Source organism: Monodon monoceros, unplaced genomic scaffold (assembly GCF_005190385.1).
Source record: "Monodon monoceros isolate NGI ecotype Baffin Bay Population unplaced genomic scaffold, NGI_Narwhal_1 Super_Scaffold_21, whole genome shotgun sequence".
NCBI classification, from domain to species: domain Eukaryota; kingdom Metazoa; phylum Chordata; class Mammalia; order Artiodactyla; family Monodontidae; genus Monodon; species Monodon monoceros.
The window spans coordinates 147,309,736-147,332,799 of NW_021703778.1; the positions used below are offsets into that span (position 1 = coordinate 147,309,736).

General features: G+C 45.2%; 1 protein-coding gene across 1 annotated transcript; it reads left to right on the forward strand.

The window, feature by feature from the left end:
* Positions 1–334: 334 nt before the first annotated feature.
* Positions 335–21,822, forward strand: BATF (basic leucine zipper ATF-like transcription factor). Its single transcript, XM_029236191.1, has 3 exons — positions 335–868; positions 3,164–3,268; positions 21,249–21,822. The coding sequence occupies exons 1-3, from the start codon at positions 806–808 to the stop codon at positions 21,456–21,458; spliced, it is 378 nt and encodes a 125-aa protein (XP_029092024.1). The 5' UTR covers positions 335–805; the 3' UTR covers positions 21,459–21,822.
* The last annotated feature ends 1,242 nt before the right edge of the window (positions 21,823–23,064 follow it).

Below are 23,064 nucleotides of genomic sequence, written 5' to 3' on the forward strand. Positions count from 1 at the left end.
GTGATGAGTAAGCGTTTAGAGCATCAATTCCAGACCGGCCCCTGTGGCTTTCAGACCTACCACAGTCTCTTCTGTCTGATAGTCAGGAAAGGACCGTGCCCTTGGGCCCCTTCGCCCCTAGCCCACCCCAAGGCAGGCTGGGCTACAAGGGGAAAGGGGAAGGCCTCCCGCAAGACAGGACCGGCAGCTGTTTTCAGGTGAAAACCAGAAAGAAATCCCAGCCCCGCTGCTTTATTTTGGTTTAAAAATCAAGTCGGGTGACAATGGAAACTCTTTCCTTGCTGTCCTCTCCTTTCTGCCCATGTTGACAGAAGACAGACCTGCTAATTCTGGCTGGGGTTTTTCCCTCCCTGGCTGTTTTTCTCTTTAATCTCCATCAATTGAAGAGAGCTGTTCTGTCTTTCAGACTGCCAAAAGGTATCTGGGGTTTTGTGTATTTTTTTTTTCTTTCTTTCACATAATTCTGTGGGTCTTTTCCCAGATATGTATTTTCTCTCAAGTTAACTTCTAACTTGTTTAAGTTTCCGCCCATGTGACTTCCAGCGCGAGTTACCAGAAACCACAAGAGAGAGAGAGAGGGCGCAAGCCCCAAAGCAAGCGACATGTCCCTGTGGGGAGCAGAGCCTCTGCACCCCGGAGTGAGGAGGCCGCTGGGGTCAGAGGTGGCTGCAAGGCGGGCTAGAGGAGGGCCCTGCGGAGGGGGGGTGGGCTGGTGGCCCGGGAGCAGTCAGGAAGGGGGGCCGGCTGGGGACAGGAGAACCCAGAGGCGCAAGGGGCTGCGTGGAGAGCCCGGAAGACTGCAGCCATGCCTCACAGCTCCGACAGCAGCGACTCCAGCTTCAGCCGCTCTCCGCCCCCCAGCAAACAGGTAGGGTCCTGCCTTCCCCTCCTCCTGCCTTCTGATTCTCCGGGCAAGGGCGGGTAGAGGGCCGGGCTGCCTGGGCCTGCCCCGGGAGCTGAAAGGCCAGGAGATGGCTGGTGGCAGGAGTTAGACTAAAGACACGGGATCTGCAGTGAAGCTGTGCATCTTGGCGGGGACCCTCGTCCTTCCACCCATCCTGCCAAATTATGCCCTCCTCATCCCCCGATGGTGCGTATCGCCTCCACCTCACCTGGGGTCCCACCCCATGAAGCTTTCGAGGAAGCCAAGAGGAGAATTAGCACCAAAGAACTCTGGTCTCTCAGAGGAAAGAGTCTACCTCTCTCCAAGGCAGCAAAATGAGAGGAGGAGTCTTAACGCGGGCTACGGGCACGCACACCCTGAATGCTAGATGGTTGCCCAGGAGACAGCCCGCAGGACAAGAGAGGAAAGGGATGGGGGTAAAGTAAAAGGTGGCAGAAGAGCAAGTTGAAAGGAGCAGGACCCCGTGCCAGCTCAGAGGATCTATCTTACCTCCTGGGCATGGCTACTGTTGCTAGCAAGGGTGGCAGAGAGAGGGCTGGGGGAGGAAGGAAATGAATCAGGAGATGGTTCTGGGGACTTGGAGACATTCCTTAGTAGCTCAGCTCAGCTCTGGGGAAACCAGAGAGATGAAGGTAGAGATTCTGGGAGCATTGGGAGTCTAGGTTGTGACTTCCACCTCAAAAGTTTTCAGCTTGAGGGTTGCCAAAAACAAGAAAACAAAAACGGGGGCACCCTGGCTGCCTTTGCAGCTCCTGGGGCTTTCTCCTCACTACATCCCTCGACAGCCCTCTCGATAGGAAGCCCTCTTCTTTCTCATCTAATACATCAGTGGAGGACAATTCCTTATCCAACTTTGTGGTTTAAAAACTTCATTCTTTCATTAGCCTGGATATCCAAGAGGGCTTTCAAAATGCTGCAGCCCAAATAACAGTATGTAAACATACACTAAAGCTTCTGTCATCAACATCTAACAGGAGAGCAGCAGGTAGGAAGGAGTCCTAGTGGAGACCTCTAGAGGACGAACAATCCAGTCCTCTGCTCAAGATGGTATCAGAGGGGTTCAGACTGCCTGGAAGTTTGTACTCTTCTTAGGAAGGAAATTACTCATGGCTTTCATGGTAACCTCGTTCCCCATCCCCCTTAGAGAAAGGGCACTTCCTTCCTATCTAACCAATTGCCCTCTGACTGCAATGGCCTGGAAGTATCGGGCACATTGGTGAGACATATGCTTGGTGGGCAGAGTCTTGCCCGAGGAACTGTGTCCCTCTAGCCTGTGGGGTCGTGAGAGGGGACAGGGCCGAAGGTACAGAAGGGTTTCACTCAGATTCCCCCACCTACCCTGCAGCATCTGGGGGAAAGCCGGAGCTAACCTCTCTGCCCAAGTAGGGCACATGCCCATCTGTGGGGAACACCCAAAGTTCCCTGTATCCTCCTAAGTACCCATCCGCTATCCGCCACGGCCAGGAAATCTCCACCATTAAAACTGTTCTTGGTCTCCAGTTTGTACTAGGCATTGTGCTCAGGGCCATGGGGGATATCAAGGTCACTGAGCATAATGAAGGGAATGCAGGGGAAGAAGAGGCAGATCTGGGATAGGGACCTCAGTCCATGGGCACAGCAGAAGACACAAGGGGTACAAACCAGGAAGGTAGTGGTGGCAGGGGCGGGGGTGGCTTGGAAAGGCATCAGGCTTAGCATTGGAAGATGTAACTCTCAGATTACTGTGAGCTCTTGGGCAAGCTCTTTGAGCCTCAGTTTCCCCCACGTATAAGATGGAAATAATCGTATCAACTTCACAGAATTGGGGAATTCAACAAGAGCACCTCTGAGAAAAGGCACTTGCACAGAAGCTAGCATATAGTAGGTACTTAACAGAGTTTTGGGAAAAAAAAAATAGCAAGAAGGTTCTAGGCCAAGAGTGAGAGGGTGAGGGTGGAGCAGACCTGAAGAGGAGAGGTGATAAAATACACTTCATCGCCTTAACCATCTTTTTCCAAATACAGCCCTATTGAGTTCTCAAGCTCTTTTGCCCTCTTCCTGTATCTTTTGGCTAAAGTTATAGAGACCTAAGAGAGTGTAACAGAGTGTGGAGAAAAGTTCCCTTTTGGGTTCAGCCTTTTGGTAAATAGGGGGGTGGATGGGCAAGTAAAGATGAAGAAATGGAAGGGTGGACAGCAGGATATCAAACACCATGAGAGCCTGCCTCCACTCAGAAGAGAGGGTTAGACTCCCCTAATTCTCATCATCTCTGCTTCCCAGGACTCATCTGATGATGTGAGAAAAGTTCAGAGAAGGGAGAAAAATCGCATTGCTGCCCAGAAGAGCAGGCAGAGGCAGACACAGAAAGCTGACACCCTCCATCTGGTGAGTGTTCAGACCTTTCTTCACCCTCTTGAGCGGTAGGCGTTGCTCCCCACCGCCTGTGGACTCCTGGACCATAGCTTTGAGTCTGCCTGTGTGGGGATGTGTATGTGGGGGAGTCGGTGGAGGGTTGCATGTGAGGCGGGGAGGGGAGGCTCTCCTGTGAGCGCATTGAGAAGATTCCGAAACAGGGGATGGGCCAGGAGGCTGAAAGAGAAATGAGTGCCAAGAGGGCACGAAGGGTAAAGGAGCTGAGTGTGGGCAGCCCAGAGGCTGGTGGAAGGCAGATCTACATGCTCAGAGATGGGGTAGCCTGAGACAGCTCCATCCCTCATGAACCCAGAGAGCAGAAGGCAGGACTGCCTTTGGGAGGAAGGTAGAAGGTGTAGAGGAGCCCATTGTCCCACAGTGCTAGGAACACATATAGTCCCATCCCCCGGGAGGCCAGTTGGGCAGCCACCCTGAGGTTTGCATTTGGGACAAGGAGGTCCACAGGGTGCTGCAGCCCATACCTCTTTTCTGAACATTATTAAGGTTTGATTTTGAAATTTCTATTTTGATGATATCCCAAGGGGTCTGTGAAAGATACAGTTTCAGGTGCACGTATCTGGGATGGTCACCATCCTGGTTGAGTTGCCTCCAGTCTCACACTTTCTAGGGAAGCCCTGATCCCTGGCTTGAGCAGGCGCCTTGGGTGATCTGAACTGCATTTCTCCCAGCAGTCCAAGATCCTGGTCAGTGTTTCTAAATTCTGGCTGTGAGCTTCATAAAGCAAAGCTTCCTCTTCATCTCCCACACCTTACCACCTCTTTTCTCTTCGCTCTGCCCCTCAATTTGCTCCCTGTTCAACCAGCTCTTATTTCACTGGCTCCGTCCTCTTCCGTCCCTTCAGCCCTTCCTCTGACAACTCTGCCTTCTCGTCCCTCCTCCTGAGCCATTCCCAAACCTCTGGCATCCCAGTAATTCATTCCAATGGTAAAAAGGGCAATTGACACCAAAAATGAATATGCTTATGGTTATTTGAAAGATTAGCCTGGTAATTGGCCAGTTAAAGAACAGTTGTTTTATTCCTGTCAAGAAAAAGTAAGATGTAATTTTAGGTAAAAAGATACTGCTTTTAGCCTTGTAAGGAAGCAGAGAGCAGGCTGCACCAAGATCTCTGATTTGATGCTCGTGTTTCATTTGAAATGTATTCAACATGTCTTCCATTTCATACTAATGTAGTTTTATGTTCATGAATATTTGTTGAATTGAAAGAAAGAATGAATGAACACCAAGTCTGTTCTTCTCTTTGATAACTGTGATCAGTAGTCTAAATGTTAAGTTGGTGGTGGCCCTGCTTCTTATATGTTCTCCATGATTTCATTATGGCTTAGGGGCTCACAACACTCCAGTTTATTATTTTAAGCTTGAAAATCTATGATCACTCACTTGTCTCCATCACAGTCTGATTCTAATTCAATATTCTTTGGAGCAAGCAAATGAACAAATAAATAGAAATTAGTAAGGATAAAACCTACCTTTTTGTAGAAGTAGACAATGTCCCAAGACTGGAAATATGCTATAAGCTTTATAAGTTTGTAATATTAAAAAAAAAAAAACCCTGGAAACTAAGTATAGCTCAGCAGTGCCACAGTCATAAGGACATGGTTTGAATCCCAGCTCTGCCATTTGTTATCCGTATGACCCACCTTAGACCTTAGAGATGTTCTTAACCTCCCTTAGACTCAGTTTTCTTATTAGGAAAATGGGACAGTACTACCTACCTCGTAGAGATAGTGCGTATAAAAGGTCAAGTGTCAGTCACTGACATATCATAAATATTCAAAAGTTTTGAGGATAATAAGAGTAATATTAATAATAGTTATTATTAGAAGAAACAAGATAATCACAACTAAGATTTTATGTATATGAATTTATACTTATATATAAATCACAGGATCTCAGGGCTGAAAGATTTCTTAAAGGCTGGAAAGTTCAGACACACGTTTGATGCTTGAGACTCTCTACAACACCCTCCGGAAATGGTTCCCAGTGTATTGGTCACTTCTAATGATAGAGAACTCCCTGCCTCCTAACAGGAGCAGAGGAGTCTTCCTTATCTCGAGCTGCGCCACTGTCTCCCTGGAAATTCAACCCCCTGGTCTTCCTTCAACCCCTTGGGGACGTATCAGTGAGGGTGACATGTATGTTTCTTTGCTGTGGCAAGGTTTTCAACACTAACTAATCTGTCTCTCTTTGCAAGACAAGAGTTAGAACCAGAAGATTTAGCCCATCTGATTATACTAGTCATGGCTCCATTGGGATAATCTCTGGGGGTTGGGGGTCCCTGGAGCCCCCAGTCATGTAGTCACCGCATCCACACTCAAACCCCCAGCCTCAGTCTCTAGAATGTTCGCATCTTTCCCACACCTGGACACAAACTCCTCCCCACTCCTTTCTTTTGAGCACCCCGGCACTCATCTTCACTTTTTGCCCAGTGAGTAGGACACCTCAGAGTTTACACAGCAAGGCTGAGGGTTGCAACCAATGCGACTTATGTTTCTTGACTTTGGGTGGAAGCTTTTGGCAGCAACAGGTAAATCTGCCACCGTCAAACAGAGGGTTTGGCTGTGATCTGAAATGTTCATTTCCTCTCAGACAATAATCACCCATCTTCTGCATCCATTATCCTCTTAATTATGTTTGTGATTCAGGTAGAAAACCTTCTACTTTACCACCAGCATTCTTAAGGTTGGGTGCTTGGTTTGCCCTTCACTCCTTTCTGTGCTTGTCTCCACATGCTGAAGCTCTGGAACCATTCTCTGGCTTTCAGACATAGCCATAGGACTCATCTACAAGACGTTAAAGACCAGGGTTTAGAAATTACTGAGCGTACAGTACCAAGTTTGTATTAGTGTGCTAGCCTCATATATGCTGGGATAAACATTGATTTCTCGGTTTCAACTTTGTCACTGTTATCTCTCTTAAAATACCAAAAGAATTATCCTGTTTCTCTAGTGAGAGTGTGGGATACCTATTATTTAACGTTTTCAGTATCTATCCTATAAGTGGTTTACACCAAAACACTGTATATTGATTGCTTTTGAAATAGCAGAGTAGGGAAGTTGCTGCTTTCAGCACTGTGTTTAACCTCATGCCAATGTTATAACATCTCTGGCCTTGACTATCCCTCACATAAACCGAATCAGGTGCTTCTTTTCATACTTGTGATTATCAACAAAGTCCACATTCCGTGGGGTTTTTTTGCTTTGTTTTTGTCTTTTTTTGTCCGCACCTCATGGCATGTGGGATCTTAGTTCCTGGACCAGGGATCGAACCCATGACCCCTGCAGTGGAAATGAGGAGTCCTAACCATTGGACCACCAGGAATTCTCCCACATTCTGTTTTAATTCTCCTTTGGTTGGTGTCTCAAACAGCACTCATCACACTCAGTTCCTTTTCTCCCACAGTCAACTATAGAGTCCATTAGGCATAGTAAAGGCATTGATTAAAAGGAGAAGGTCATATCTTGACCCGTTCACTTTCAAAAGATATTAGTAGCTAATAAGTGTATCCAAGATAATCAGCTGAAAAACTAAGAAAAATAATAGGAATCCAGTCAGCTTTCAAAGTTAACACAAAAAGTAATAACTTTTCCTAGGCAAATTAGATTACAAAATTTAATAGGAAGAAAGATTCTGTTTATAATACCAAGAACAGCAAATGGAAGGAAGGAGTAAATTTAACAAAAAATATGCAGGGTTTAATTTTTTAAACTTCAAAATTATTCTAAGAGATTAAAAAAACACTCAAATAAATGGAAAGATATACCTTATGTAAAGATAGCAATTTTCCTTAAGTTAATTTAGAAATTGAATTAATTTAATATGATCTTAATAAACTAGGATTTTCTGGGTATTGGAGGAAAACGAAATTAGCTATTCTAAGTACCTGGAGAAAAATAACCATGTGAGAGTTTCCAGGAAAATTCTAAAGAAGGAGGGTAATTAGAGACAATTAGCTGAATAAGATATTAAAGTGAATTACAAATATAGATTTCAAAGCAGTGTGGAAAAGACAAAACATTGGACAGAATAGAACACAGAAATAGACCCCCAAGCAAGCTCAAATTTAAGACCCCAATACATATGTCAGTTCCTAAGACACAAGTACAGATGCAAAATGTCTAGGATGGCATTTCAAACCAGAGAGAGAAAGATGAATTATTCAATAAATAGTGTAGGGACTAAATAAATAGGGACAACTGGCTAGTCATTTGAAGAAAAAAAAAAAAGGTAGAGTTTTCATTTCTTATACAACACACACATAGATTAAATGTGGGAAAAGATTAAAGAAATTTGAAAAAATTAGCATTAAAATATTTACCTTGGAATGAAGTCTTTTCCGGATAAAATGCAAAACCCTGAAGCCATAAAGGGAAAGATTGATATACATTATCTTTATGCATGAAAAGTGAAAGTGTCTATACAGCTCAAAGTACCTAATATGCAAAATCAAAGGCAAGTGAAGACTGGGAAAAAATACCTGCAACACAAATGACCAAAAAAGGGCATATTTGCTTAATATATGAGAGCTTTTATGAATAAGAAAGTGCTCAACAACGCAAAAGAAAAAATGAGCGATAATTAGGAATAGGCAATTTACAGAAAGAGAGAAATAAACGGCAAATAAATATGGAAAAGGTGCTAGACCTTACTTAGTTAGGGAAATGACAAAGCAACAGTTAGATCCCCTGCCAGATTGGCAAAGACAAAAAATGTTGCTAATACACCATGTTGCCAAGGTGATGGATAAGCAGGTACCACCACACACTACTAGAAGTCTAAGTGGGTACAGTTCCGTTAGAGGGCAATTTGACCATGTCCATCGAAATTACAAGTGCACATACACTGTAACTCGGCAATTTTACATCTAGGTGTCTGTTTAGAAACATACCCACAGATTGCACAATTATGTACATGTAAAGATAACCATTGCTGCATTGTTTGTCATAGCAAAGACTGGAAACTAGCTAAATATTCATCAGTAAGGGACTCAAATAAACTATCGTTTGTTCATTCAGTGGATACCACGAAGGTGTTAAAATAACGGGTTATATACAGATGTGCTAATCTGAAAAGATTATCTATACTCTTAAGTGAAAAAGTATGAGTATGGTATATAGTTTTCTCCCATGCATATTTTTAATAAAAAGAAAAACATATGTGCATATGTGTATAAACTTTAAAATCTTCAAATAGGTTTCCCCCCAAAATTGCTAACGATATATATTTCCGAAAAGTAGGACAAAAGGTCTGAAGCAGGAGAGAGATATTTTGCATTTTTTTTTACCTTTTTATATAGTTTGGATGTTTTTATCATGTGCTTTTATTTTTATAATGTAGATATTTAAATTCCCAATATTGATCATTATTACATATGCATTAGGATGATTTCTTTTCTAATTTGATTTCAAACATTGAATAGTCTTCCATTGTGACATTTTATCCCTTGAACATCCTACATAAATATCTCAGTCCTTTGGGACAACCAACTGTCAGCTGGGATTTGTAATGAGTAATCCTAAGGTCTCCAGCGCTAGTAAGAGATGACAGACCAGTTACATTTGTGTGGTTATCCTGGTAATTGTAGGATATCTCTGGTGCCTTGGAGCAGGAAGGATTTTGAGTCTGTATCCCAGGTTAGCGGGAGAGTTGAGATCAGTTGAGAAGCTTTGTTCATGAAAAGGCTAAAAGTAGAGGGGGTGGTGGGCAGACAGTAATATTAGCCGAGAGCTGTGATGTTGACAAGTCAGACCTGGCCTTGAGGGTGGAACTGAAAGAAAAGTACAGTAACAGAGCCAAATCTGGGGCTGGAACTTCAGGTACTTAGATGGGGGTAGGACAGGTGCTTGCCTGGGGCTGGCTCCTGAAGGAGTCTCACATTAGTTTAAAATAAGAAAAAGATTTACAGGTTCCCGGGTAGATCTTTAATGCCATATGTAACAAACATCATGAGTGTAAATTGTGCCTGAAATTAAGCTGTTGCTGTGAGAAATAAGGTATTTACAATTGGAGGAAAACTGAGTAATGGAGGAAACAAAGCTCAGCAAAGATATTAACTTCCTGGGACTTCTTAGAAAGAGACACTGTTGTTCTTGGTTTTCTGGGAAGGCCTGGGAGAGAAGCCTGTTCATGGTCCTTTTTCATTCCGTCAGTTTTTTTTTCTCTCTGGGAGACCATGCCATAAGATTTATTGGCATAGAGAAATCACAGGTAAAATAAAATAAAATAAAACAAAACAAAAAGCTAGAAAGTATGTTTTAGCTAGTTCCACCCTAAAGAAGTTCAGTGTAAAATCAGTGAACTTTCTGTGGAAAAGAGCCATTTCTCTTGGGCCTCTATTGCTATGAACTTCTTTTTATTAAAAACATATTAATTGTATTAGGTTAAGTAACTTGTCTGAGGTCATACATCTTGTAACTAGGTCTGTCTGACTGAAGAGCCCATCTTCCTAACCACTAGGCAACATAGCCTCTTCCTTTGGACTCGCATGAAGATGTATTCATCTTCCCTAACTGATCCTCCTTGAATCTCTTCCTGAATTTTTTTCTCTTGTTCTTTAAGCAACACCCTCCAAAGTTGACACTTTTCCTCCTCCATCATTAGGCCTAGTCGAGAAATTAATGGTGTCTCTAAGCAATAGATTGATATAGCCATTGAGACCATTTTTAAATAAAGCTGTGTAGCAATAACTATTAACATCTTGCTCTTTGGTGCAGCAATTCCACTTACAGGAATTTGAAGAAACAATGATGCACAAAGATGCTCAATTCATCATTATTTGTGAACAGTAAACACTTTATCAATACTATAAAATTGGACATATACCCAACTACTGGAGACTAAGTATATTATGACACATTCATATGCTAGAATTTTATGCTGGCAATAAAAATGACTAAGTGGATCTGTATTTATCAACACAGAAAGATGTCAATTACATAGCACTGAGAGAAAAAGCAAGTGACAAAGAGTATGCAGAGTATAATTCCGTTGATGTAAAATTTGTGGTTTGGAGGGCATGTTTGCATGCATAAAGAGATGTCTGGAAGAATATTCTCCAAAATGATAATAATGGTTATTTCTGAGCGGTTGAATTTTGAATAGCTCACCTTATTCCTGGTACTTTTCTGTAATTCTTTTTATTATGATGAATGTATACCATTTAAAAAATCAGAATAAAAAATTAGACTATTCTCATTTGGGAAGGAAAAACACACTAAGGAATTCACCAGCCCTAACTGCTTGTCCTACTGACAATAAGTCAGTATGGTTATGGTCAGGAGGCATGTTTGAAAGGAGGTCAGCTTCTCACCAGTCTTGGCATTATAAGGAATTTCTGTCTAAATGGGATTACATGTCCCAGGTCAGAAATTGACGACACCCATTCAGCTGAAGTCTTCATGAAGCTGTTATCAGCAGCTACCAGACCACTTTCTCTTGGAAAGGATGAGGGAGTCTCTCTAAACCCCAAGCTGCTCTGGGGTTTTCCTTAGTCTCCTCTGTAGGACTAGGTCTGGCCTTCTGAGTCCTAAGGGGTTCCATAGATTGATTCCACAGGACAGAGTCCCCTTCAGATTGTGGGGTATCTGTAGAGGATCCTGCCATGGGTCCACATGGTAGCTTGTGGAGGGAATAACAAAAACTATAGTCATACCCCATTCTTGATGGAATCACAGAATGAAAAGGAAACTCAGAGATACTCTAGGTCACCCTGCTGTGTTACCAGTGAGGACACTGATGTCTTCCTTAAGGACACCCAAGAACCCAAACCTCTTGCCTTCCCACCTCTTGCTTTTGTTTTTGTGCCACTTTGCTGAACAGGACTTTGCTCGGCAGATGGTGTTGCCCTCACATGTCCTTTTGCAAAGGGTGAGCCAAGAAGTAGGCCATTAACTAGGACACGTAAACGGCCTAGGCACTCTTCAGCAACAAAACCCAAGCACACAGCAAGAGACGAAAAAGGCAGAGAGTCCCAGGCTGAGAGGGGCTAAGTTTAAATGTTCCTTTATTTAAAAAAGGTCTTAGAGTTGTAATCCAAAATCAAAAGGACAATGACATATTGGGGGAAATATTTGTGTCAAATTAAATAATTTCAGATTTAATATTTTCTTTTTTAAAGAATATTTTTTGATGTGGACCATTTTTAAAGCCTTTATTGAATTTGTTACAGTATTGCTTGTGTTTTGGTTTGGTTTTTTGGCTGTGAGGCATGTGGGATCTTAGCTCCCCGACCAGGGATTGAACCTGCTCCCCCTCGCACTGGAAGTCGAAGTCTTAACCACTGGACCTCCAGGGAAGTCCCCTTGATTTAATATTTATACTATAGAAAGAACATTCTTTTTAAGAAAAACATCAAGACTCCAATAGATAAGTGGGCAAAGGCTGTGAACAGAAAGCTTACGTAACATTTTTTCCTACCAAAATGAAAATAACCCAATTTTCTATTCTGATTGTGCAAACAATATACACTATGGATTTCTCAACCTCAGCAATATTGACACTCTGAGTTGGACAACTCTTTGTTGTGTATGTGGGAGGGGGTTGGCCCCCTGCACTGTACAATGTAAAATCTACCCACTAGATGCCAGTAGCACGACCTCACCCCTCTAGTTGCGAAAATCAAAAATATTTCTAAATCTTCCCAAATGTTCCCTTGGGGGGCAAAATTGTCCTTGGTTGAGAATGCTGTACTAGCAAATAGACATGCAGAAATCTTATTCTTGGTAATTGATAACTTGTAACATTAAAATGAAATTAAGAAACCTTCAAAAAGTTAGTTGGCAAAATAAATTATTTAAAATTACAACACCTAAATCCCAACGAAGTTGTAGTAAAATTAATATATACATTCACTGCCGATGACATTGTATATATTACATAACCCTTTTACAGCAATACTTAATGAACTGGAAGATGTTCACTGCAGCATTATTTATAATAACAACCAAAATGTCCAACATTAGAAAGCCATGTTAAGTAAATTGTGGATCATCTATTTGTTGATGTCACCATTAAAAGAATACTTATGGTGATTTTTTAAGTATGACAAAATTATGACAAAAAGGAAAATACAAATTGTATATGTACTCTGAGATTTTATAAAAATAAGTATCCATGTTCGTTAAAAAGGACAAGATGGCAACATATACAAATGAAAAGAGTCACGTTTAGAGGACTGTGATCATGGGTGGGTATACTTTTTAAAAAATGTCTTTAGTTATACTGTATATTTTTTATTTAAAACATAAAAAAAGATCAAATAGAGCACTGAGTGAATTCTGGTAGAAATCGAGGATGAGAACAGAGAGGGTATCATTGAGTTAGAATTTGGGGGGCAGGCTTTGGTAGGAGATCTTATCATTTATCATCCAAAGAGGAACACTTTTGAGTGAAAAGAGGCACTAGTAAAAATTACACTAGGATGGTAGCTATGAACTGGGACTGTCCCAGTAAACATCTGGTCACACTAGATTTAGGGGAACCAAGGAGGGTGACCTAAAGCTCTTAGGAAAATTCAAGAGTAGTAATAACTTTCAGAGCCAAGCAGAGGGGGCTAGATTCCTGGTACCAAAATGCAATTTCCTGCACTAGATAACTCTGTAACTGACATATTTTCCAGGTACTCAGCTGGCACAAGACTATGCCTTAGTGCTAAGAGTTTGGGGAGGTCCAGAAAATGACAAAAGCAAAGGCCATATTCCTAGTACTAGAGCTCACGTCAGCAGAAATAATTCATTCTGCTGTACAAGTATATGTGAAATGCCTCCTACGGGCATTTTTTCTAGGCGCTGAGAATTCAGCTGGGACAAGACAGACTAAGTCCCTGATTTCAGGGACCTTACGTTCAACCAGAAGTCAGACTGGAAAATCAACTGACCAATCGTTATTTATTATTTCACTAATCACACAAAGGGAAGAGGGCTTTGAAGAAAACCAAATAGTGCAATATTGACAGTGACTTAGGGACAGGGATGGGGACAGTGATCAAGGAAGGTCTTTCTGAGGCCCTGACATTTGAGATCAAATACGAGTCAAGAGAAGGAGCCTGGGAAGATCTGGGGAAAGGATGTTCTCTTGCAGAGACTTCAGGTCAAACTGTGAGGGGCCTGTCAGGGTCAGAAAGATGCCTTGTGGGGCCTGGGACTGTGAGAGTGTGAGGAGGAACTCAGGAACAAAGGCCACTGTGCTGCAGGGAGCAGGAACCAGACTGGGGGTGGGGGGTGGGTGGAGGGTCAACAGAATGAATTCAGATTCAGTGGGGACAGAGTGGGGGCAGATATATCTGAAGCTAAATTCTGATCTACAAAATGGGAAGCAATTACACCTCACTGGGCTGTTTGAGAGTTAATGAGAGAACAAATGTAAAAACAAAGCAATAGTGCGTTTTTTGTCTGTTTTGCATTGGAGAGAAGACTTTATTTGCTTAATGCAGAGAGGCTGGCATTTTCCTATAAATCAATCAGGTAAAGATATTAGATGTATTATCGTATATGAAAACATATGCCCTACTTTCCAGTTGTTTATATGAACTTTAAGAACACAAAGGGACTTCCCTGGCTGTCCAGTGGTTAGCGCTCCGTGCTTCCACAGCAGGGGACACAGGTTCAATCCCCGGTCGGGGAACTAAGATCCCACATGCCAGAAAAAAAAAGAACACTAATGGTTTCACTGGCTGGGCTTTTCACCACCACTGGTCAAGTCTCTTTTGCTTGGTATGGTTCAGACAGGTCAAGTTCAAGCCAGGGAAACTGTAGGCAGGGTTCTCACAGTGGTGTGATTCTGCTGTCCCCACTCCATAGCTTCAGTTTGGGGAACAAAAGCAGGGGTTTGACTGGGCCTTTTTTAAGAAAATGAATGTCTTACACTCTCTTGTAACTATCCTAGAGTTAAAAGTAGAAGCTATAAAAGTACTTAAATGCTTGGTTAAGCACTCCCTGGGGAATTTCATGGACATCACAAACAGCAGACCCTTCAAATGCAGGTCTCAGATTTTAGTAAGTTATTATAGACTCCAAGTTGGCAATCAAGCAACATGATTTTACTGAACACCTACTATGTGCCAGGCATAGTCCCAGTCACTGAGGACAAAACAGTGAAGACAAGGATAGCTCCCGTCCTCATGGAGCTCAACAATCTAAAGGACAACTAATTTGATAAAGTTATCATTAATGAGATTCCAATAAGTGCCTTACCTCTCACCTTTCTGTAAGAATGAACTATCCTGGGCTACTTGAAATTTTCACCAAATATGATTCTTTACCTTGAACAGTCATTAACTTTTTTTTTTTTTTTTTTTTTTTTTGCGGTACTAGGGCCTCTCACTGCCGTGGCCTCTCCCGTTGCGGAGCACAGGCTCCGGACGCGCAGGCTCAGCGGCCACGGCTCACGGGCCCAGCCGCTCCGTGGCACATGGGATCTTCCTACACCGGGGCACGAACCCGTGTCCCCTGCATCGGCAGGTGGACTCTCAACCACTGTGCCACCAGGGAAACCCAGTCATTTACTTTTAGAAAAAATTTTTGACTTAGAAATGTCCTCCTCCTTCTTTAAAGTTCTTTATATTATAGTTATATTATTCATACTATGTTATACAATAAAATTATTTAATAAAATAAAAATAAATATATAACATGATATAATAAATTTAACAAAATCAAACATTGTATATATTTATATTGTTATATTATTTTAAAGAGGAATCCACTATGAACATAATTGTCAAGCTAGTTGCTCATTAAGCTCACCTGGGAAGTGTTTTTTTAATCTTGATGCCTGAGACCCAGTCTGGAACAATTAAATTGGAACCTGTCAGGGGTGAAATCGAGGAATTAAGATTTTTTTTTTTTTTTTTTTTTTTGCGGTACGCGGGCCTTTCACTGTTGTGGCCTCTCCCGTTGCGGAGCACAGGCTCCGGACGCGCAGGTTCAGTGGCCACGGCTCACGGGCCCAGCTGCTCTGCGGCATGTGGGATCTTCCCAGACCGGGGCACGAACCCGTGTCCCCTGCATCGGCAGGTGGACTCTCAACCACTGCGCCACCAGGGAAGCTCCAGGAATTAAGATTTTTTATAGCTCTTCAGGCAACTGCAGTGTACAGCCAGGGTTGAGAATCAGGGAGCAGTGACATTTGAAGCCTGTCAGGTGCGTGTGGTGGAATGTGTGGAGTGAATTTGGGGCAATTTTGTGGGTATATACCCAGACAGTCTGTCTCAGAGGCCCGGCAGCTTAAAACAAAACAAACAATTCAAACCTTGATGTTGATGGCAATTATTAGTTGTTTGTTTTTCAAAATTGACTTGCTAGTGATAACCTTTCTAACTTGAGGTATCAGTCAGGATTGCATTCTGCTATGAGTTATAGAAAAACTATCAAACAGAGGCATCAACAAGTCACCATTTGTATTTTATATTTTTCTCATATACTAAGAAGTTCAGAAGTAGACAGTCCAGGGATAGTGCAAGGATGTCGTCAAAGAACCAAGCTCCTTCTTTCTCTCTGCACAGCCGTCCTCAGTATGTGGATGAGTTTTCATCCTCAGGGCTGCAAAATGGCTGCTGAACCTCCAGGCATCAATCCGTGTCCCAGGGAGGGTAGCCTTTGTCTGGTGAAGCTCTGCCTTTTTCCCTGAGGAGAGAAGCTCGTCCCCTCCCTTCCTACCCCCTACCCCCCCCCATTTCTGCTTATGTCTTATTGGTCAGACTCTGTCGCATGGTCATACCTACCTGCGGGGGAAGCTGGGTAATTGAGGAATTCTTTTCCCAACCTCTCTAGAGGAAAGCAGGGGGAAGGAGTTTGGAACAGATATTGAGTGAGCCAACCTACAGTGTTTCTCACACACGAGGTCAATGAAATCACAGCCCCGAAAGCCAAAGAACAGGAGACAGGAACCCAGGCAGGGGCCTGAAGGGCATGGCTGACGTGGCTAAACATCAGTGCATGATGAGGTGCTGACGGCCCTGGAGCTTCAGCTTTAAGGTATGAACGTGAAGATTTCTCCAGAATTATTCAGTGCAAAGACCTGTGGTTTAGTGATTCCTCTTCTCTTCTCATCCGGTGAGGAACAGGAGTTGGAGTTAATTTCCCCAGGATTCAGGGGAAAGGTAGGCATAGATCCCACTATGGCTTGGGATGTGCCCTACCTCTCAGTTCACAGACTCCTCCAGGAAACCTGGGCTCCACCCTATGTCTGCATGGGGGACAGGGGTCCAAAACTGCTGGAGACTGAACAAATAACTGGGTGTGAGGGACATGAGCTTGACACACTACTCTCGCATTGAAGTGTGGGTGGGAGCTGAAAGGTCACCTTGCCAATAAATGACTGCATGTTCTGTTGAGGAGGAAACACACAGGGACTATTTTCACCCTTCTGGAAAGTGTGATTAGAAAATTCAAGGAGAAGGTCAAGGCACAAACCAGAACTGGCAGGAAGGAGGACCAAGCCCTGCTCAGAAGGCCTGGAGAGTCCCTGCCAGAGCCTTGGGTCAGGGCCTGTCCTCAGCCTTGGTCCCAACTGGCTTCCCTGTGGGTAAGGGACCCACCTGGGGATTCCCCATCATTCAAGCGCTCTACAGTGACCCGTTACTTGGCCCCTCCACTAGGGAATTTCCCAGAATGTTCCCACACCCCCAGAAGCCTCCTCCTTAGCCACCCCCAAGCTGCTTGTGGTTCCTGGTAGGGGTGGCATCAAGTAACCTCACAGGTGAGTGTGAATTGTGAACATTAGCAACTCAATTTGCACGAGGCGGGAAAAGAGGGAAGATGAAATTGGAAAGTCAACCAGGCTGAGGCCTCACAGGAGATAATTACCAGATATCATAAGATTTAAACAGACTTCAAAGGCAAGAGAGCATGGTGGGCACAGACTCTGAAGCCAGACTGTCTCAGTTCAAGCACTGGTGCTGCAACTGACAAGCTGTGTGACCTTGAACAAGTTACTCAACTTCTCTGTACCTTAGGTTTTCCTTTTCTGTAAAATGTGGCTAATAATATTATCTACCTCATAGGATTCTTGCAAAGATTAAATATAATGATAATTGTAATTATGTAATTGGGCACATGGTAGCACCCAATAAATGTTAGTTATTATTAAATCGAACTGGATTATTCTTTTAAAATTCCAGTTTCTACTAATCTTTCTCAAATAAATTGAGTCTATGTACCTCTGCTCCCAACACACCTACCCCTTCCCAACAGTTAGAGGCTCTAGTTGGCTAATATACACAGGTAGTCAATTTAAAATCTGAAATATTTGAGTTGCAGAGGGCTTGGAGATCTTCTAATCCTGTGGTTTTCAACATTCACTGCACATTAGAATCCCCTGGGGAGCCCTTAACAACCCAATGCCCAGGTGCACCCAGACGGATTAAATCAGAATCAGGCATCAATACTGTTAAAACTTTCCAGGGATCCCACTGATCCCGGCGTGTGACCAAGGCTGAGAATCATTGTGTTGGTCCAGTCTTCCTGTTTTAAAGTGAGGCAACTGGGGCTCAGAGTGGGAAAGGGAGTCACCGAGGGTCACCCAGCCAGGACCAGAACCAGGACCCCTGTCCACAGTTAACTGATGGAGCCCACCATTGTCACGTATTTCGGACTTCACTGTGCATCTGGGGAAGGTCTGGCCCCGAGTTAACCCTCTCACAGAGTAGCTGGACAGGAGATTCCCTCCCAACTCAGGTCAGGAGGCGATGATCAGCTCTGTGATTGGAAGAGTGTAACCAACTCAGGGTTCTTGTACTGTGTTTAAGGATCACCCAAAGCAAGACCCAGTTTTCTCTTGGAAGGCTACTGATCTTAGTGACCTTCAGAGACCCTAAGTCACGAAGTCTCTCAGGAGAAGCCATGGGTGTGTTAAAAGGAGCATAGGGCTGAGGATGGGGAAGCCCTGAGCCCAGTCCTGCTCTGCACCTACATGGTTATGGGGCTTTGGATCAATCACTCAAAGTTTCTGGCCCTCTGAGAAAGTAGGTTCTTGAGGTGAATCTATAGCCCTTTGCCCTAGGAGCTGCTGCCACCAGCCTGTGATAATTTTGGGGGGTATGCGCAATAGGTTTGTCCCAGGGTCTCAGTTGGCCTCATCTGTAAAGTAGGGATAATAGCAGCTGGCCTTGCATAGCCACCTCAGAGGGTTACTGTGAGGAGCCTGAAGTGCCTAAATGAATTCCAAAAAGTAAAAAGCAGGTTACTTGGAAGCCCAAGGGCTGGCTCACCCCTCCCCCATCATAGGAGAAGACATGCATGTTAGAAGCCAAAATTTACTTTCTAAACATTACTTTCCTTTTCCCCTTGAGTTCTTGGTTTCCAGCCCCCACTGGGAATTTAGGGGGAAATTAGAGGGGTGTGATCATGGTACCTCTGGGTCAAGAGCTGCTCCCATGGCCACCTTTGCCATCTGTCCCCGTGTGAGAGCCCCTTCCACAGCATGACGGCCCCAGGGAGGGTCAGAGTGGACCAAGCAGTGGCAGGTGGGGATGTGGAGGGATGAAAACCCCAGATCAGCCACTTCCTTCTGCAAGCGAAGTCAAACTCTTCCTCTGCTAAGTGTCTGGCTGGCGGCAGGTCCCCTGGGCTGGCAGTACTGCTTTCTCTGGGGCTCTGGCGGGAAGCAATCTTGCTTCCCAAGGTAAAGACAAGTTTCTTGTCACAGGTGGTTATTTTCTACTTAGAGGCGGTGGCGGTTATGAATGCTCTCCTAGCGCTCTGGGATCTCCCAGGAGGGCGGGGAGAGGGAGAGGAGAAAGCCAGAGCTCAGCAGGGCTCGCTGAGGGAGGAAGAGCCCGCTGTCACTTCCCGAAAGCTGGGCCGGCCTCTAGGCGGAGAGAAGGTCAGAGCGATTGGTCCCTGCGGCCCGCCTACCCCACCCCTCCCTTCTGCCTCGGGGTTTGCCCAGGCTCTTTGGAGCACAGAACTTACAGTAAATGTTGTCACCAGTGGAAACTCTCAGAGGGGGTGAGGAAAAGGGCTAGAGGAAGGGGCCAGGACTCCCGGCCCCCAGTTCCCGTCTTACCAACACCCCCCGGTCTCATGTGTTGCTTTATCTTACCTTTTGGTAAAGAGGGGATGCCCTCTCTCTGGGATGTGCCCGGAAACAACCAAATGGTAAGATGAACGAGCCGGTCACACCCCGCAGAAGCGGCAGCCCATGCCCCTGACTCTATCATCATGGCTGTTGGTATCCCAACTCCCCCACCCCATTTTAGAGATGGGGGTTTTCTCTGTACCGACCTAGGCACATTTTCTAGCTCAGTGCCACATACAGGAAATGCCAGGCTGAGGCTGAGCACGCTCACACTTGTTCTGTACAAACGGATGGAATCTGGCTTGATGGATAAGGCCACATTCTCCTCTACCACTTAAAAAGAACCCCCAGGTGCATGGGTTAGGGCAATTGGCAGTGTAACTAGCTCTCATTAACCTGTAGCTCATGCTCCTGATGGATTATCTAAGGCAAATTTTAAATGTCAAATTATCTCACATCTGCTCACTCCCCACTGTAATTCTGAGTCAACTTCTGGTCCAGCCGTTGATGTCATCAGGCAGCCAATCAACAAACACTTGAGTTCATACTCTAGGCCAGGCACTTAATAAGTGCTTGAATAATTAAAATAAATTTATTACCATATTTAACATTAATATCTATTGTTTTCAAACTTGCCTGATCATCAGAATAATCTGGGGCACTTGTTAAAACTTCAGATTCCCAGAATTCACAGAAAATCCCAAACCCACTGAGTTCAAATCTTTAGATTTGAGGAAGGGCCTGGAACTATATTTTTATCAGGCCCTCAGATTAATTCTAATGATACAGCAAGTCTGGAAAATACTAACCTAAGTGAAACAGAACTAGAAAAATAAGATCTGAATTCCAAATATTAGGTCGCTTTTTGAACTGAAATGTAATTTATTTGCATCTCCAGTGCTATTTTTCCTTCCTCTGTGGGTACCAATGATTAGCCCAGAAGGTCTATTTGAGTCAAGGAATGTGAACCTTAAAATCATATTGGAAATGAAATTCCCCTGGGTTTTCTGAAGGTGGGATCGTTTTCCAGTAAATGCTAATTACCAGGGTGTCATTGTTGATTAATTAATGATGTGATCAGTAATTAGCACTCTTTACCCTGAGTTTTTCTGATTAGCATGTTATCTGATGGTTCCCTTAAGCAACACGGGAAAGGTGTTTCTGGAAAAAAGGAAGCACAGGTGCTTGGGACACACCCAGAGTACTACAGAACAAGCTGCTGGAAGAGCAGAATGGCGTGGAATCGAATGCTGTGCTGGAGTTTGACTATTTACTATTTAGAAAGACCCTAAACATTCTAGAACCTGGGTGAAGTAGACAATTAACCATGGACTCCATTTGTAAGACTAAATGCAAATGGTAACGTTAGGAGAAGACACCGTATAACATAGAGAGGAAAAGACTGAAATTAGTTTAAGACGGTCTCACAAACTCTTTCTGATTTTTGCTGGGCTCTGGCCTCCCAGCCGGTTTCCCTCGACATATACTTGCCGCTCTCAACCCTCGTACACACTCACAGAGATCTATGCATGTACACCTGCACACAAAGGAGCACACATGCAAATTCACGCATGCCTTCACACACACATCTCTCTTAGTTGGGACCATATGAAACCGCCATTCTTATAGGTCAAAACAGACAAGTAGCAATTTCATATGGTTCAAGCTAAAAGCTATGCATATACATGCACAAATATACGTGTGCTATAGATGCACCCATCCACACACAGGACACATACAAATATATATGCACACGTGCACACTCGCATGTGCAGAAAAAATCACCGATGCCCTTCTCCATGGTTGTGCTAGTGAAAATCTAACGCAGACTCCCGCTTCACAACGCCCCCCTGCCCCGCCCCCGCAATCTTGCAGAGCGCTGACATTAACCTGCAACGCCCATCCTTTCCGCTCGCAGGAGAGTGAAGACCTGGAGAAACAGAATGCAGCGCTGCGGAAGGAGATCAAACAGCTAACGGAGGAGGTGAAGTACTTCACGTCGGTGCTGAGCAGCCACGAGCCCCTGTGCTCGGTGCTGGCCCCCGGCGCGCCCTCGCCCCCCGAGGTGGTGTACAGCGCCCACGCCTTCCACCAGCCTCACGTCAGCTCCCCGCGCTTCCAGCCCTGAGCTTCCCGAGGGCGGGAGAGAGCGGAGCCCCCAGCCCCGGCTGCTCCCAGGCCTCGGGAGGGGCACGCAGACTGTGGCCAGCGGCCCTTGTCCCTCAGCGCCCTCTCTCGACCCGGAGACCCGGAGGCGGAGGCCTGGACCGGGATGGAGCACAGGACGCAGCTGCTGGACGTGTGAACGGCCTCCCGAAGCGTGGCCAACCGCCCGGCAGCGTGGGCTGGACCTTCACGTGGGTGGGAGGCCGGATCCAGAGCTACGTCAAGCATGACGCCCAAGTCCCATGGCACAGAGGGAGGAGGGGTAGGGAAGGGTTATTTTTCTAAATAAATGTCTTAAAAGAAACCAGTCTGGCCAGGGCTTGAAACCTTAAGTTCTGTGGGGTTGGGATCGTTTTTGGTTCTTGGCCTCAGGAGCCCTTAAAGCTCCGGAGATTCAGCTAATATTGCTTCTTTTCCATGGCTTGTTAATCTACTTGGGAAGCTGGCTTTTCTCAAAGAATCTTCAATTCTCCTTCTAGGCATCTTCTTGATTTTCCTCCCCAAATCACCTCACTGTGACCTCTCACTTTCCATTCCTCATTGCATCATGCTTTCTAGATTGTCTAGACGTTTCTAGGGTCATTCTTTAGACAAGAGAAGGACCAGCGCCAGATGCTGTGGAGTGGGATGGTCATTCGAGTTGGTACTCCCGCCTCCCACGACTGCACTGACTCAGCCCCGGCCAGACGGCCAGCGCTGGAGGATGCTGCGTGCCAGGGCCCACGCAAGGAACTCCAGCAGCACAAGGAGCACCTCACGTGAAGGCGAGGCTTTCCTCATGCTCTCGTGGGGCAACATGTGGTTCAGAGGCACAGGCGCTACATGTCCTGCTGGGGACACCACCTCCCCTGGGAAGCTGTGATAAAGCACACACAACTTTGCCGTCTCCACAGGCTGCCATTCTGAGCAGTCTGAGGGCAGCAGTGGCTCAGATAACACAGGGCTATCTTCAGGGCTTCAAATCCACGAGTTCTGGCAGAGCTGAAACCAGTGCGCTCTGCTTCCCCTGCTCTGATGTCCACCTGCTCCTCAGAAATCCCCAGGCTAAGTGCCCGCTGGCCTTACCCACACCACTCCCCAAGAGCCGTGGCAGGGCCTTCCCACACACATGGCCCCTGCCGAGCCAGCTGGGGCCCAAAGCGACAGGGATCACCATGGAAGGTGTCGGATGCAGCCCCTTCAGAAGCCTCCCCATCTCACCCCTTGGTCCTTCAGTGGGACTACCACTGCCCGCGGACCCCTGCTGGTGGCCGTCTTGGTGAGCACAGGAGGGAGAGAGGAACAGGCCAGCTCCGCTGTGCCGGCACCTCCTCAGCCTGCCCACCAACAGCTCTGGTTGGCTTGAGGCAAGGTTTCAGCTCTAGACCTCCCCTGCCCAAGTGTCTCCTAACCCCTGGGATTATGCCGATGTTGTGCTAGTGTGATTACTAAACTCTGCGGAGGCCTGGAAAAGCTGTGTCCTAGCACGTGGGCATCTGACTTCCTTGCAGCCTAACTATGGGAGGAGTCCAGCCCAAGAGCCTCTGAAGGCACACTGCCACCGTTGGGCTGCCCACCCCTGAAGCCAG